General features: G+C 44.6%; 1 protein-coding gene across 1 annotated transcript in view; it reads right to left on the minus strand.

Annotated features, from left to right (window-relative positions):
• The window catches only part of SLC41A3 (solute carrier family 41 member 3), a 97,657-nt gene that overhangs the window by 70,420 nt on the left and 10,209 nt on the right, over positions 1–17,028 (minus strand). The window contains exon 2 of the mRNA XM_029918772.1: positions 11,012–11,298. Coding sequence (XP_029774632.1) covers positions 11,012–11,266 — 255 coding nt within the window. The 5' untranslated portion in view covers positions 11,267–11,298. The remainder of the gene's footprint in view (positions 1–11,011; positions 11,299–17,028) is intronic.

Genomic DNA, 17,028 nt, shown 5'->3' on the forward strand with positions numbered 1-17,028 from the left:
TGGCACAAAAACAGACACATAGACCAATGGAATAGAATAGAGAGCCCAGAACTGGACCCACAAATGTACGGCCAATTAATCTTTGACAAAGCAGGAAAGAGTATCCGATGGAAAAAAGACTGCCTCTTTAGCAGGTGGTGCTGGGAGAACTGGACAGCAACATGCAGAAGAATGAAACTAGACCACTTTCTTATATCATTCGCAAAAATAAACTCAAAATGGCTGAAGGACCTGAATGTGAGACAGGAAACCATCAAAACCCTGGAGGAGAAAGCAGGAAACACCCTCCTGACCTCAACCGCAGCAATTTCCTACTCGACACATCTCCAAAGGCAAGGGAAAGAAAGCAAAAATGAACTCTTGGAACCTCATTAAGATAAAAAGCTTCTGTGAGGCAAAGGAAACAATCACTAAAACTAATAGGCAACCAACAGACTGGGAAAAGATAGTTGCAAATGACATATCAGATAAAGGGCTAGTACAAAGATCTCACCAAACTCTACACCCGAAAAACAAATAATCCAGTGAAGAAATGGGCAGAAGACCTGAACAGACACTTCTCCAAAGAGGATATCCAAGTAGCCAACATACACATGAAACGATGCTCAGCATGACTCATCACCAGGGAAATACAAATCAAAACCACACTGAGATACCACCTCTTGCCAGTCAGAGTGGCTAAAATGAAGAAAACAGGAGACTATAGTTGCTGGTGAGGATGTGGAGAAATGGTCACTCTCTTACACTGTAGGTGGGAATGTAAACTGGTGCAGAGCCTCTGGAAAACAGTATGGAGGTTCCTCAAAAAATTAACAATAGAACTCCCCTACAACTCAGCAATAGCACTGCTAGGGATTTACCCAATAGCACTGCATAGGGGCACATGTACCCCAACGTTCATAGCAGCATTGTCAACAATAGCCTGGAAAAAGCCTAAATGTCCATCAACTGATGAATGGATCAAGAAGATGTGGTTTATCTATACAATGGAATACTACATGGCAATGAGAAAGAATGACATCCGGCCATTTGTAGCAACGTGGATGGAAATCTAGGGTGTCATGCTAAGTGAAATAAGTCAGACAGAGAAGGACAGATACCATATGTTTTCACTCATAAGTGGAACAGGAGAATCTTAACAGAGGACCATGGGGGACGGGAAGGGGAAAAAATAGGTAAGGAGAGGGAGGGAGGCAAACCATGAGAGACTCTTAAAAACTGAGAAGAAACTGAAGGTTGATGGGGGAAAGGGACAGTAGAAGGGAGGTGATGGGCATGGAAGAGGGCACTTGTTGGGATGAGCCCTGGGTGTTATATGAAAACCAACTTGACAATAAACTATTAAAAAGTATAATAAATAAATAAAAAGAAGTGTGGTATATATATATACAATGGAGTATTACTCAGCAATCAAGAAGAATGATATCTTGCCATTTGCAACTACACGGATCGAACTAGAGAGTATGATGCTAAGCAAAACTAGTCAGTCAGAGAAAGGCAAGTATCACATGACTTCAATCATATGAAGACTTTAAGATACAAAACAGATGAATAGAAAGGAAGGAAAACAAAAATAATATTAAAACAGGGAGGGGGACAAAAACATGAGACTCTTAAATATGAAAAAATAAACAGAGGGTTACTAGAGGGGTTGTGGGAGGGGGGATGGTCTAAATGGGTGAGGGGCATTGAGGAATCTACTCTTGAAATCATTGTTGCACTGTATGCTAACTAACTTGTATGTAAATTTAAAAAATTAATTTTAAAAAAGTAAAAAAAAAGGAACTTAACATACAAGACCTACTTGGTGAAGGGGTGATTACTCCCACTGCTTCTCCTTTCATTTTTTATTTTTTTAATTTTTTTTTTGGGAGAGGGAGAGACAGCATGAGCAGGGGAGGGTCAGAGAGAGAGGGCGACACAGAATTCGAAGGCAGGCTCCAGGCTCTGAGCTGTCAGCACAGAGCCCGATGCAGGGCTTGAAGCCACAAACCATGAGATCATGACCTGAGCCAAAGTCGGATGCCCAACCGACGGAGCCGCCCAGCCGCCACTGCTTCTCCTTTTAAAAGTCCCTTTTGGCCGGCTCTTCAACCTGGGAAGAACCTGCCACAGCGCGAATGACTGCACCTTTAGTGCTCTGGTTCCATCTACTGTAGCGCCAATACCCAAAATCCAAAGTAACTGAGATGACTGAATTCACCTGATCAGACCAGTAAGGATTTTGCTACTTTAGATCTGGCTAATATGCTCTGTTCAATGCCTATACCCACAGGCTCCCGGGCGCAGGCGACCTTCAACTCGGAACGGACACGGTAGACTTATCCGCTACTCCTGGGGTACCTCACCAGCTCTGCCAGGCACAGTCTTTGCAGGTAACATCTTAACTGCATGCACCTTTCTCGAGGAGCACTGGTCTAACATTATGACATCCCCCTGCAGGGAGACTCATGTGACACATTCACTAAGGACAAAATACTCAAAAAGGAGCTCACAAGAGAGGATGGGCATTACTCTGCATGTGGAACAAAGTCAGACACCTTGGCAGATTTCTAAAAACTATTTTGGTAAACCGAGGGCAACTCCATCCTTGACAGTGTCAGAAAACAGCCACTGACTCTCAGCACCCACACGGTTAATAAACTGTTAACAGAAGCCCAACACCTGGTAGTCCTTTTTGGATTCTGGAAGCAACACAGTCCTCCTCTGCACATTTGACTCATGCCCATTTATGCAGCCACTTGCAAAGAAGCCTGCCTTAAACAGACACCTCCAATAAAAGGTTCTAAAATCTGTCCAAATTAAAGTCAACAGGCTTGCCATCAGTGCCCTCAAAAATTTCTTCACTGACAAAGCATTAGCAAGCTCTTCTCATGCTTCCTGGAGTCCCTGGACCATACGCCTATAATGCATATTTGCCCAAGAGGCCCTTTGATGCAAGAAAATACCTTCCTTGCCTATCTTTACACCAACTGAGCAGCAACTGCTGGCTACATACTGGGCTCTCCTGAAAAGGGAGGCCCTCACAGACCCTGGCAGCCCACTGAGCCTTGGGGGGCATAGCTACTGAGGACTCAATACAGGATAGAGTCAAACTGGGACTCTCTGGCATATGCCAGTGCAGGACGCCTCCTCTGTCCTTCCTTAGTCCCTTGCCAGATGCTACCATACCAGAGGAGGTCACCCCTCCCCCAGTCCCCTTGGCTGTGTAGGGCACCCCCTTGACAGTAACCGAGTGAACAGTAATGGACTTTGTATACTTCATGGGTGGTACGACCACCATACTACATGCCGGAGCTTCAGTGCGATGTTTATGTCCCTGATAAAGGACACAATTCACCCAAGAGTCAGCAAAAGTGGTCAAACTTCAGGCTGCCATTTTAGCACTAGATGTTCTGGTCAGCAAATGGCTCCACCCACACCCTTTTACAAATTCCTGGGCCACTGCCTAGGAGCTGTTCTAAAACTTTTAGGTTAAGGAGCCAGGGCACTCTTGCCTCAGGGACACCCAAAATAGAGATCAAAGTCACAGATGTCTCCACATGCATTAAGGCCACAATACAAGGCCTCACTGGGACACTGCTTGTCCCCCTTATTTTCCAACATTATAGGTCGTGGCCAGCCCTCATTTTGCTTCTTAGGACACACAGTGCTGACTCTACAGGAAGGACTCCATAAACTCCCACCTCCTCTGCAGACCCAGAGCAGCCAGAAGAATTGAGACACACTGATCTCCTCAAACAACCCCTATTTAAGCTGTAAGGTGGAAAATAAGCCCCCCAGTGGGGGTGGGAGGGTGATTAACATGGTATTGATCTGACTGATTTTTCTTTTTTGGGGGCGGGGTGAGGGGAGTGGGAGGGGCAGAGGGAGAAAGAGATTCCCAAGCAGCCTCCACACTCAGCACAGAGCCCAACATGGGGCTTGATTCCACACTCTGGGATCATGACCTGAGCCCAAATCAAGAGTTGGACATTTAACTGACTGAGCCAGCCACGAGTCTCCGGCTCTGATTTTAATCTGGATTTATGCTCCTTGGGACACACGCTCTCTGCACCCCAACACAAGCCCTTCCACTACCTTTACTGGCTGCAATGGGGAACCCTTTCAGTTCACCATGGGGCTCTCTCCCTTCATGTTAAGAGGCTGCTTCACTTGCTGTGGGGCAGGGGCACTTTGCCTGCTGCCTAGAAGTTCTACTCACTACCAAGATTTAAGTTGGCGTCACGGTACCATGGGGTCAATGTGATATGCGGCCTAAAACCAGCAGTATTAGGTGCTGTGACATGAGGGGAAAGCCGGAGGGCCACAGGAACATAACCACATGTTCCACCCCGCTTGTTCCCACAACCCTTCTTATCCCTGAGGAGCAGGCTCTGTCCGCTTCCCTGCCAGCCTGTGAAGGAGCTGGCACACCCTCCTGCAGAAACCAGCCACCCCCCCACCCCCCACCCCGAGAGCACACAGGCTCATTCTGCCCCCAAGCGCTCCTTTCTGGGGCCCCTGCACAGCATCTGCTGCTCCCCTCTTGGGCTAGGAGTACATGTAATAATTAATAACCTACTGTATGTCTCAAGTCCAAGGCTGGATGTCCCATGTTCAACCATCCCCCTAGCCTGAGGATGGGAGTCCAACCCTCACCAAGGCTAACCTCACCCCTGTGGCACTCAGTCCAGGCTTCACTCCCTTGCCTCATATAACTCTCCACGCCCTTGCTTCTCCCCTTCCACCAGCCCCTTGCCCTCTTGCCTTTCTAGATGGCTCCATGTCTTTGCTAAGGCACCACCCCTGCTCTTTACCCCCACTCCACCTCCATGGCGCCCATGGTTCCTGACCACTCTGCAAACCAGCATGATGTCTGTGGACCACCAGCTTGAATTTCTGCTGTACGTAATGCAAAGAGATCAGATTCATCACAAAGAATGGGGTTCTTTCTTCTTCCTATGTGCACATTTCCCAAACCCTGTAATATATGCTGCACTGTGTGGGTGCCCAGGGAGCTAAGAACTGTAGGGGAGGCAGCTTCTGTTTCTTAAGGAGAACGCCTTCAAAGAAAGATTTACAAAAGGCAGTGGTTTCTGTCTTGCTAGCAGACTATTTCCTTCTTAGAGTGCACACTTTGGGGATGCTGCCGTGCTGGAGACGTCCAGTGAGGAAGGAACTGAGGCCCTCAGTCCAACAACCTTCTGGGAGCTGAATCCCTCCAAGGACCGTATGAGCACAGGAGATGACACCACAGCCATGGCCGACCTCTGGACAACAGCCCCCTGACAGATACGGAAGCAGAAAACCTAGGTCTGGATTCCTGGTCCACACCCCGCCCTGAGGTAATAAGTGAGTCCCATTTTAAGCTGCTAAATTTGGGGATGACATGTTGCACAGTAATAGAAGCTAATAGTATACAAGGAAATACAAGTTTCCATCTCTCAGATTGTTAAAGATCAAAGAGTTCATTGAAAATAAAGTTCACTGCTGAGTGCTGGCAAACAGGCCTCTGCCTGTGGTGTTGGAGGGAGTATAACTGGTCCGACCCCCAGGGTAGGCGATTTGGTGATAGTATCAAATGCATGACCTTTTGACCCAGCACTTCCTGAGACAGGCACTCCCCATGCACCCCGCTCATTTACTCCAGCCTGTAGCCAACATCAGGGTCATTCACTGCGAGGGCCAGTAGGGGGCTCAGTAGGTAGTCATCCTGACTCCTGATTTTGGCTCAGGTCATGATCTCATGGTTGGGGAGTTCAAGCCCCTGGTTGGGCTCTGAGCTGAGCATGGAGCCTGCTTGGGGTTCTCTCTCCCTGCCTCTTCCTCTGCCCCTCTCCTGCTCTCTCTCTTAATACATAAATACAAAAATAAATAAATAAGTAACTTTAAAAAAAGAGTATTTACTGCAGCTTTTTGTTGGTAAGACTATTTTAAAGGGTTGCTATGAGCTGATCCATGCCCTTCTTCCCCAAACTGCGTCCTAACCACCCCCCCCAACTGCCCCCGCACCTCAGGAAGTGACTGTATTTGGAGACAGGGCCTTTAAAGAGGCATTAAATTAAAATGAGGTCATAAGGGTAGGCCTTTGCCCAACATGACTGGTGTCCTTACAAGAAAGGGAAATTTGAACACAGACATGCACAGAGGAACAACCACATGAGGTCATCTCCACATCTTCCGAGGCCTCGGAAGAAACCAGCCCCGAGGACGCCTTGATTTCAGACTTCCAGCCTCCAGAACTGAGAGAAAATAAGTCTCTGTTGTTTAAGCTGCCCAGTCTATGGTCCTTTGTTATGGCAGTCCTAGCAAACTAAAAATTAAGTTTAAATGTTTCTTTCTTAGTTTTTTTTAACATTTATTTATTTTTGAGACAAATCATAAGCACGGGAGGGGCAGAGAGAGAGGAAGACAGAATCCAAAGCAGGCTCCAGGCTCTGAACTGTCAGCACAGAGCCAGACGCAAACTCACGAACTGTGAGATCATGACCTGAGCCGAAGTCGGACACTCAACCGAGCCACACGGGCACCCCTAAAAATTAAGTTTAAAAGCACATCAGAAGGGAAATGGTTAAATAAACTCTGGTATATTTCTATAATGGAATACTGAACAACCATTTTTTAAAAAGGACACTTTTAATGTATCTATAAAGATTATTGTAGGGCGAATATATTGTTTAGTGAATATATTGTATAGCTATGCTACGACGTGAAGAAAGCAAAAGTCAACCGTTTGTGTATGCCAAAACGTGAAAGAGTGAGCAAAGACATAGGAACAGACATAGATATTTGTTTGTGCATGCATAAAATACCTTTAGGAGAAAACACAACCAACTAGGGCCCAGTGGCTGCCTGTGTATAGACTGGGGACTTTGTCCCTGTGCATATTTGTGAATCTTTTGAACCCTGAGCCACAGCCTCTATTCTCAGGGAGTTCACATTCAAACCAGGGAGAGCATCGGATCAATGCACATGGTTAAAGGAAATGACAAATATCCCAACATCTATCGAAGGTGACGTGCTGGCAGGGCCAGCACCTCAGGAGAGGCTCCATGAAAGGCTGTCCGTGTGACACAGGGTGGGAAGGATGATGAGAGGACTCTTCACTTGGGGCTGCTGGGAAAGAAGGCAGAGGGAGAGGGCAGTCTAAGTGAGGCTGGCGTTACCACGCAGCTGACTGAAGCCAGCACCGCTGCACAGAGCAGACAGATCTCTGCCCCGTGGTGCTGGGTTTAGTCAGCTGAGTCAGAGTGGCACCACTGCCCGTTTTCACCTTCCAGACAGAACCCAGCTGCACACAGGAACCCATCCACAGGGCCAGGGACCTTCCCCTCTCCTCGCCTCAATCAAGCCAAGCCAATGACGGCCATTCCATTCCTCAGCCAAGTTTTGGTTCCAAAGTAGGACATGTCCAAATCTCCCTGTGAGAGGCTGGGGAGTTTTACTGCGGGTGCCCAGGAAAGGTTTTCCGTGCTTAAGAAGGTCAGACCCCCAGGGGGGCGCCTGGGTGGCTCAGTTGGTTAAGCCTCCGACTTCAGCTCAGGTCAGATCTCACGTTCGTGGGTTCGAGCCCCGTGTCAGGTTCTGTGCTTCCAGCTAGCTCAGAGCCTGGAGCCTGCTTCTGGTTCTGTGTCTCCATCTCTCTCTGACCCTCCCCCTCTCATGCTCTGTCTCTCTCTGTATCAAAAATAAATAAAACATTAAAAAAAAAAAAAAAAGGTCAGACGGTGGCTCAGCATCTGACTCTTGGTTTCAGCTCAGCTCATGATCTCACAGTTCGTGGGACTGACCCCCACATTGGGCTCTGCACTGTCAGTGCAGAGCCTGCCTGGGATTCTCTCTCTCTCCTTCTCTCTTCCCCTCCCTACTCCCTCTCTCTCTCAAAATAAATAAACTTTAAAAAGTAAAAAACAAAAGAAAAAGGAGGAGGAACCAGAGCAGACAAGCCATTCTTCTCTCTCTGGATACGATGTGGCTGCAGGGCAAAGCCAACTGTGGGTGCTGACTCGGCTGGAACTTGGCAAGACTCTGGTTCCTTGGAGGCACTGTTGGCCGGTCATGGTAACACTTTCTGGAATTACCCCCTTCTGCAAATTCCATTTTGGGAGGTGACACATTTCCTTCTTATTTAATCTACTACTGCCATTTTTTTCTGGTATGTGTGGCCGAACCCATCCAAACTGATACAGCCAAGGTGAGCTCAAGATGCTGAATGTTTGTAGAGTTTGGATTTTATTCCATAATCAGTAGGGAAATCAACAGAGGCTTTAAAGTTCAGATCTGTGGGGCACCTGGCTGGCTCAGCCAGTTAAGCTTCTGACTCTTGATTTTGGCTCAGGTCATGATCTCACAGTTAGTGGGTTCATCGCTGCAATGGGCTCTATGCTGACAGCGTGGAACCTGGCTGGGATTCTCCCTCTCTTCCCATCTCTCTCTTTCCCTCCCCTGTTTGCTTTCTCTCTCTCTCTCTCTCAAAAAATAAACTTAAGACATTAAAGAAATAAAAATAAAATTCGGAGCTGCCTCGTGGAGGCCCCCCTGAGATGGCAGTTGGCTCATGACCTTCACGTGGGTCCCACCAACACATGACAGAAGTGGTAGAATGGAGATTTCTGCCTATTTTTTATCCTCTTGAATTGCAATTTTTATGTAAGTCGTTAAAAACCAGCACCACACTGCCAGTGACAGAATATCATGACTACGGAGTGGCACGAGTGAACCTTCACTGCCCAATGCCAGGCACTGCAACCAGCGCTTCACAGACCTCGTGACAACCTTCTGGGCCCAGGTCTCATTTACAGATGAGAAAACAGGGGAACAAAGAGCAACTTGTGTAAGTGACAAAGGTCAGACTCAAACCCAGTTAGACGAGCTCCAGACTGGGCTCTCAAGCACAGTCCACATTATGCCGCCTCGCCAGAGACGATGTATAACCCTACATGTGTCCACTCCAAACCACTGTGTGTATGTTTAGGGGGTGATATACATGGACATATATACGTTTTATAAGTGGGAGGTGTGTATGTGTGTATAGGGGGTACATGCCCCAGTGACACCACACTGACAGGACCACTCAATAGAACAGGCATCTTGAAAAGCCCTGGGATAGAGAATGGGCTGCAGGGAACAGCATCTGAAGTAAGGAGGGCGGCGAGGAGGCTGGGGCACTGAGGTGCTCCAGAACCTACAGTGGAGCTGGCTGACCACGTAAAGAAAGATGTGGGCTAGGTCGCCAGGAAAAAGGAGAGGGCTGAGGGGTCTGGAGGGTACAGAGAGACCAAACATGGGGGCGGGGACTGATCAGACTGGGGAAGGGGCTCTGGTTTAAGAGACAGCCATCTTGGGGCCAGGCAAGGTCCAGGTGGATTCTGGAGTGGCTGGTGGGCTCATGTGATGTCATGAGGAACTGGACAGCTGGGTGCTGGAAGGGTCTCTGTGAGCTCTGGACTGGGTCAGGGCCAGGCAGGTGATGGAATGCTGTGGGATGGTGGGGACTGGCAAACTGGAGAACGTGGCCACCTAGAGGTGGCTGCAACCACCGACTGTGCCATTAGAGAAAGGGGGGCCAATTCTGTGAGAGTTGCCAAGTTTTCAAGAGAAAACAGAAATTCAGACTTTTAAATTTTTTTAATTTAGGGGCGCCTGAGTGGCTCAGTCAGTTAAGTGTCTGACTTCAGCTCAGGTCATGATCTTGTGGTCTGTGAGTTTGAGCCCTGCGTCAGGCTCTGAGCTGTTAGCATAGCTCTGAGCCTGATTCAGATTCTGTGTCCTCCTCTCTCTGCCCCTCCCCTCATCACACTCTCTCTCTAGAATAAAAACACATTAAAAAAATTTTTTTTAATTAAGGGGTAGGTGGCTCAGTTGGTCAAGCATCCAGCTCTTGATTTCAGCTCAGGTCATCTCATAGTTCATGGATTCGAGTACCACTTCAGGCTCTGTGCTGACAGTGGAGAGCCTGCTTGGAATTCTCTCTCTCTGCCCCTCCCCCACTTGCTGTTTCTTGCTCTCAAAATAAACAAAAATTATTTGTTTTTTTTAACTTACACCACCAGCCTTACTGCTAAGTGGTAGAAGTGGGACTTAAATCTATGAGGGGCAGGGCACAGAGCCCCTGGAGCGCTGAGTGAGACGCAGGCCAGGAACTGTCACAAACAGAAGCCCCGTTTCTCCCAGCCTGCCTCATTCTAGACACCTTTTGTTCTCTGCTAACAGATAACAATAGGATTGCTATTGTTAATAACAGGAGACTGACTAACTAATAGTTAACTAATAGATCCAGCCAGTTATGACTTAGAATATTCTTAGGTACTATGCCTTTCCGGGGAGGACTTCTGAAGACTACACCAATGAAAGGAATGCTAGAAGAACAGGGTACATAGGTAACTTGTCTGTCTGATGGGCAACTCCCAGTTCCTCACTCTGTGGCATTCTGGTAGGGCTGCAAATCAGTGCCCTGCCTCCCCTCCAGGAGTGAGCACAAGGTAAAGTGAGGCCAGCCAACCAGAGACTGTCCTCCCTCAGGAAACAGTGACTGCAACAGGAGTGGACACCTGACATCAGGATCAATTTTTAGATACTGACGTGGACACTGACAAAGAGGTCTCTCTTTTTTCTAAGAACGCATGTATTAAGTTAAAATTAAATCCCAAGGGCCATCTTCCCCTCTAGGTACAGAATCCTGCCTGAAAAGAAGACATAGATGAGTGGTAGAGAAAAAGCCAGCATCCTGATAATCATGTAAGCACCTGGATCATGCCATGCCGGAAAGCAAACCCCTTGCATATTTCAATGTATATTAGCTCCAATTATATGAGCTAATAAGTTGTCTTTTTAAAGCTTAACCTGGGTTAAATTTAGTTCCTGTCACCAGGAACTAAAAGAATTTTGCCCAATTTGTAGAGATGTGGTATTTAAGAAAAGGAGGCCCTGCCGCTTATCCCTCAGGCTGGACTCAAAGTACAGCAGCCCACTCTTCACGGATGGCATTCGACGGTGCCAACACCCCCATTCCCATTTATTTCCCTCTTACCTGGAAGTAGTTCAAAAGCACACCAGCCCCGGACAGTCCCAGTCCTGCCAACATGAAGGGCCCCATCGCCTGAAGGCCGATGGACAAGGCAGTCTCCCTGCTGAACTCAGACTCCAGTGGTTTAGGGGCCACGCTGTGGCTCTCAGACACACTCGGAGGTCCATCTGCTGAGGCTCCAGAAAGTCTTCCAGGGCTGAAGGCGTGTGGCTGAGCGAGCTCCTCTGGCCTCCGCTGTCGGGTCTCTGTCCCATCCATGTGAGCAGAGTTGAGCCCCCAGCAGCCCAACCCTGGGAGACACAAAGCGACAGCGGCTGATCAGCAGAGTTCCTGCTCCCTGTTGGGCTGACACCTTGTAAGCCCTCAGGCCCTTCTGTCCAGCAGAGGCTGGATACATCCTAGTCAATCAACAGCCCCTTGCTCAGAGACTGCGCCACATGATCTCTTGCAACCCCAATTGAAAGTTTTTATTTAATATACACATGTTTGAGGAAAATAGCATATCACAGAAGCGAGCACCAAATATTTATGAATCAGAGTCAGCAAACCTGGTGGTATAGGGAACTCTGAAAAGTCTTTCCTCCATAGAAGAACAAGATAGCTAGCAAAAAAATGTCAGAATCCACTTTTTCAGAACTCTGGAAATTAAGCAAAGGCTTAGAGCAATGCAGGAGTATTTAAAAAAAAAAAAAGGACTGAATCTTCAGCAAGAAGAGCAACATTGTGTCCAAGGTGTTTGTGATGTTTTAACTTGTGCCTTAGTCCCACCCCTGCTCTCCAGCTCAGCAGCCAACAACGCCTGGAGAGAGCAGACGGGGCTGGAGCTCTTTCAAAGCCTCTTTCTCAAAGAATTGTCATTATTTGACCTAGCAGGTGGCTCACTGGAAAACGCCACTTACAGACTATATGTATTCCACCTGACTTTTAAAAAAAATATTTTAACAATTATTTATTTTTAAGAGACAGCCTGTGAATGGAGGAGGGACAGAGAGAGGGACACAGAACCAGAAGGAGCTCCAGGTTCTGAGTTGTCAGCCCAGCACCTGACACGAGGCTCGAACCCATGAACCGCGATTTCATGACCTGAGCCCAGGTCAGCAGCTTAACCAACTGAGCCACCCAAGCGCCCCTCACCCGACTTCTACAATTCACTTAGTGTAAAAAGCCTTTTCCATGGGGGACATTTGTTGAAAACAGTTATATGCACTTCACAGCTGCCTGAGGCAGTAACAGCTGGGATAAACAATACAGAAACCAAAAGCCTAAAAGCAAAAGCTGGGGAATGAAACACCTAAGTTTTGGAAAGGTCCTAAAAATTCCTGGAAATCTAGAAGGCCACTCATAGTGAGCTGGGCATATGCTCAGGAAATGGCTGAGAAGGCCCGACGCTCGTCGCCAGCTGATCTGGAGGCTCTGCGGAAGCAGAACGTGATGGCTAAGGCCGAGCTGTGAACCACAGCACCAGGTGCGGAAGGTGTGCCCCCATGCACACAGGCCTCCAGGCAAAGGCTGGGGGACTCATCAGTTCCACGCACGGCATTCAAGGAAATCTCTAACCAAGCATTACCTGACCACAGAGCAGAGTCCTCTGTGGCTAAGTACACAACAGAATACAACCAAAGAAGTCACTTGGAAAAGTTTACAGCCACAGAAGGTAACAATAACAAGAAATCCTGAGAAGGGGGGAGAACCTTATTTCCAGAGTTCTAGAATTTTAAGCATCGAGTTTTCAACAAAAAATAGGCACACAAGAAAACACGATACTGTGATGTACGCATGGGGAAAAAGCAATTAAAACTAAATATCCTGAAGAAGCTCAAATATCGGACTAATTAGACAAAAACGTCAAATCAGCTATTTTAAATATGTTCAAGGAACTTAAACAACTATCCATGAAGAACTAAATAAAGTACAAAACCAAAGTCTAACAAAAATGGAGAGTATCAAGACAGAGATAAAAACTATTTCGAACAAGAAACAAAATAGAATTCTGGATTTGTAACATATAATAGCCCTAGAGGAGTGCAATGGCTGATCAGAGCAGAGAGAATAAAGAACCACTGAACTGAAAGCCAAGTCAACAGAAATGATCCAATCCAAAGAACAGAAAGAAAACAGAATGAAGAAAAATGAACAAGTTCTCAGGGTCCATGGGACAGCATCAAGCACGCCAGCATGTACAACTGGAGTCTCAGAAAGGGATGGAAGAATGAAGGGGTCCAAATGAATATTTAAAGACAATGCGCAAAGGCTTTCCAAATACGATCAAACTTTTGTATTATAGAAGCTCAACAAATGACAAGTAGAATACAAGAACACAAATTACAAGAGATCCACCCAAAACACACCATTATCAATCTGCCAAAAGTCAAAGACAGAGAATCTTGAAAGCAGGGGGAAGTGACTCTCCATACACAAGGGCTCCTCAGGAAGAGTAACAGTTTACTCCTCATTGGAATCCATGGAGGCCAGAGGCAGTGGGATGGCATGATCGAAGTGCTGAAGGAATTAGACCTTCAACCAAGAGTTCTGAAAAGGAGAGAAATTGTCCTTCAAAAATGAAGGACAAATTAAGAGATTCCCAGATGAACAAAAACCAAGATTATGTGCCACCCGCACACCTGCCCTACAGAAAACACCACTGCGCTGAAATGAAAGGACCTTGACAGTAGTTTAAATTCATATAAAGAAATAAAGAGCACTTGTAAAGATAACTATATAGGCAAATTTAATGCATTACTGTTAGTAACTCTTTTTTCTCTTATCTAATTTAAAGACAGCTGCATAATTCAGTAATTATAAATCACTATATATGGGCACAAAATATATAAAAATGTAATTTGCATGACAGGAGCACAAAGTAGGAGAGCACAGAGCTATATAGGAACAAACTTTTTTCATACACCAGAGAAATTAACTTGCTATTAATTTAAATTACAATGTTATCTATAGTGGGAATTGTAATCCTCAGGGCAACCACTAAGAAAATAACTAAAAAATATATATTTTAAAAATAACAATGGAAGAAAAATAATACACTAGAAAATATCCATCTAATAAAAAAGAAGATAGTAATGGAAGGATAGAGGAACAGAAAGAAACCATAAGATATAGAAAACAAATGGCAAAATGGCAGATATAAATCTTATCAGTAATTATATTAAGTATAAATGGATAGGTTGAAAGTAAAAAGGTTTAAAGACATACCATGCAAACACTAACCAAAAAAGGGGGGGGAGTGACTTTCCTAGCATCAGGCACAATAGACATTAAAACAAAATTGTTACTACAGATAAAGAAGGGCATTTGATAATGGTAAATGGGTCAATAATACAAAAAACACAATAATTATATATAGCTAACAATATAACCAAAAAATGCACGAGCAAAACCTGACAGAATTGAAGGGAGAGAAATACAATTCAATAATAATAGAAGACATCAATACTCTACTTTTGATAATCTACTGAACAATTAGAAGCTTGACAAAAGAAGGGAAGACTTGAACACTATAAACAAATTAGATCATACATCTATAGAACATTCCGCCCAATAACAGCAGAATAGACATTCTTATCAATGTACACAGAACACTCACTAGGATAAACCATACATCATACAAAAAAACATACAAAATGTAATAAAACTACAAATAAATAACAAAAGAAAATTTGGAAAATTCACAAATTTTTATAAACTACACACCTAAATAACTAATGGGTCAAAGGAGAAATCATGAGGGCATCATAAAATTATTGAAGATGAATTAAAATGAAAATATAGCATATCCAAACTTATTGGATGCAGGGAATAGAGTGCTTAAAATTTATATATGAAAAAGCCAAAAATAAAAAAGAAAACCTTATATTAATAAATTGATCTTTCACCTTAAGAAAAATGAGAAAAAAGACTAACACAAAAAAAAAAGTAGATAGAGCGTAAGAAGCAATAAGGATTGGAGTGGTAATAAATGGAATGGATAACAGAAAAACCAGAGAGGAAATGAACAAAACCAATAGTTGGGGTCTCTGGAAACACTGACAAAATACACAACTCTTCAGCTAAACTGACCAAGAAAGAGAGAGGATGTAAATATTTAGAAGGAACACTATTTCCAAACTTATAACGATATAGTGTAGTATAGTAATCACATTCACCTAATATAAAAATAATTCTGAGGGAATACTATGAACAACTGTCTGCCAACATATTGGAAAATCTAGGTGAAATGGACAAATTCCTAGAAACACACTAACAAACTAATTCAGGAAGAAATAAAAGAATTTAAGAGACATTTAACAATTAAAAGACTGAATTAGCAAAAATAAAATTCCCCACAAAGTCCATGACCAGATGGCTTCACTGGTGAAGTCTACCAAGCATTTAAAAAAGAATTAACACCATCCTTCACACATTCCCAAAGAAACTGATGAAGTGGGAACACTTCCCCAGTTGTTCTGAGAACTGTTTTGCCCAATACCAAAATCAGACAAAGACAACCTAAGAAAACTACAGACCAGAACAACAGAAGAGTGTTATGAATATACACACAAAAATCCTCAACAAAATACTAACAAACTGATTTATGTGGCATATAAAAAGGCCTACACATGCCCAAGTGGGACTTATCCCAGGAATGCAAAGTTGGTTCAATATGTGAAAATCAATGTCTTACACCATACTGATAGAACAGAAGGGGGAAAAAAAACATGATTTGCTCAATAGATCAAATAAAGCATTCAGCAATTTCTAACACTCTTTCATGATAAAATCACTAAAAAAAATTAAGCATCCCCCCTTAATGTTAGGGACAAGACAGAATAGCTGCTTTTGCTACTTTTATCCTATTGCATTGTACTTGAAGTCCTAACCAGCACAATTAGATAAGAAAATGAACCAAAAGGCATCCAAATTGGAATGGAAGAAGACTGTTTATGGATGACATTATCTTGTACATAGTAAATTCTAAGAAATACACATTCACACATACAGCTAATAAGTTCAACAAGCTTGTAGGATACAAGATCAACCATTTAAAAAATCAGTTTTATTTCTATACACTAGTAATTAACAATCTAATAAAGTAAGAAAAGAACTGCATCAACAATAGCATCAAAAACAATAAAATACTTTGTTATACCCAAGTTTTCTTTATCGTCCCCAAAAACCAGAGACTGCTAGGGAGACCAAGTCACGCATGCAAAAGCTAAGGGCTTTATTATTACGGGTTTAGGCTGGCCAGGCCTAAGCCCGGGCTCACAGACTCTACCAGTGTAGTGGATCCAAGCTGAGAGCCCAAAGGCAGGGTAGGGCCTTTATGGGCTTGGGAAGGGGGAGTTACAGGAAATTATGACACAGGTATAGTGATCCAATCATTGTTATACACTATTATTGACAGCAGGTTTAACCATTCACATTGCCTAGAGTATTCATTACTTTTGGCGGGACCCAATCACAACATTTAGAGTGTTAACCAATTACAGAGTGGGCCCAGGACCCAGGACCCTCACATAGGGTGTGACTAGCCTTCCAGGCCTGCCCTTAGAAATGTTAGCCTTTTCTGATTGGGTGTTACAAGGGTGGTCCCTCCTGCCTTGGGCAATGTGTGCCCTTCTATTGTCTCATGGAGTCAGTTTCAGACCTGCGTCCTTACAACTTCAGGATAAATGTAACAAACAAAACGTGTAAAAACTTTTACGCTGAAAACTATAAAGTACTGTTGAAAGGAATATGACCCAGCAATGCTATTGCTGGGGATTTACCCAAGAGAGACAGAAATGCTGAGGCATAGGAGCACATGTACCCCAATGTTCATAGCAGAAATGTCAACAATAGCCAAAACATGGAAGGAGCCTAAATGTCCATCACCTGACGAATGGATCAAGAAGATGTGGTATATATTCACGATGGAGTACTACATGGCAATGAGAGGGAATGACCTATGGCCCTTCGTAGGAAAGTGGATGGACCTTGAGGGTGTCATGCTGAGTGAAGTAAGCCAGGCAGAGAAGGACAGAAAC

Source organism: Suricata suricatta, chromosome 12, assembly GCF_006229205.1.
Source record: "Suricata suricatta isolate VVHF042 chromosome 12, meerkat_22Aug2017_6uvM2_HiC, whole genome shotgun sequence".
Taxonomy (NCBI): domain Eukaryota; kingdom Metazoa; phylum Chordata; class Mammalia; order Carnivora; family Herpestidae; genus Suricata; species Suricata suricatta.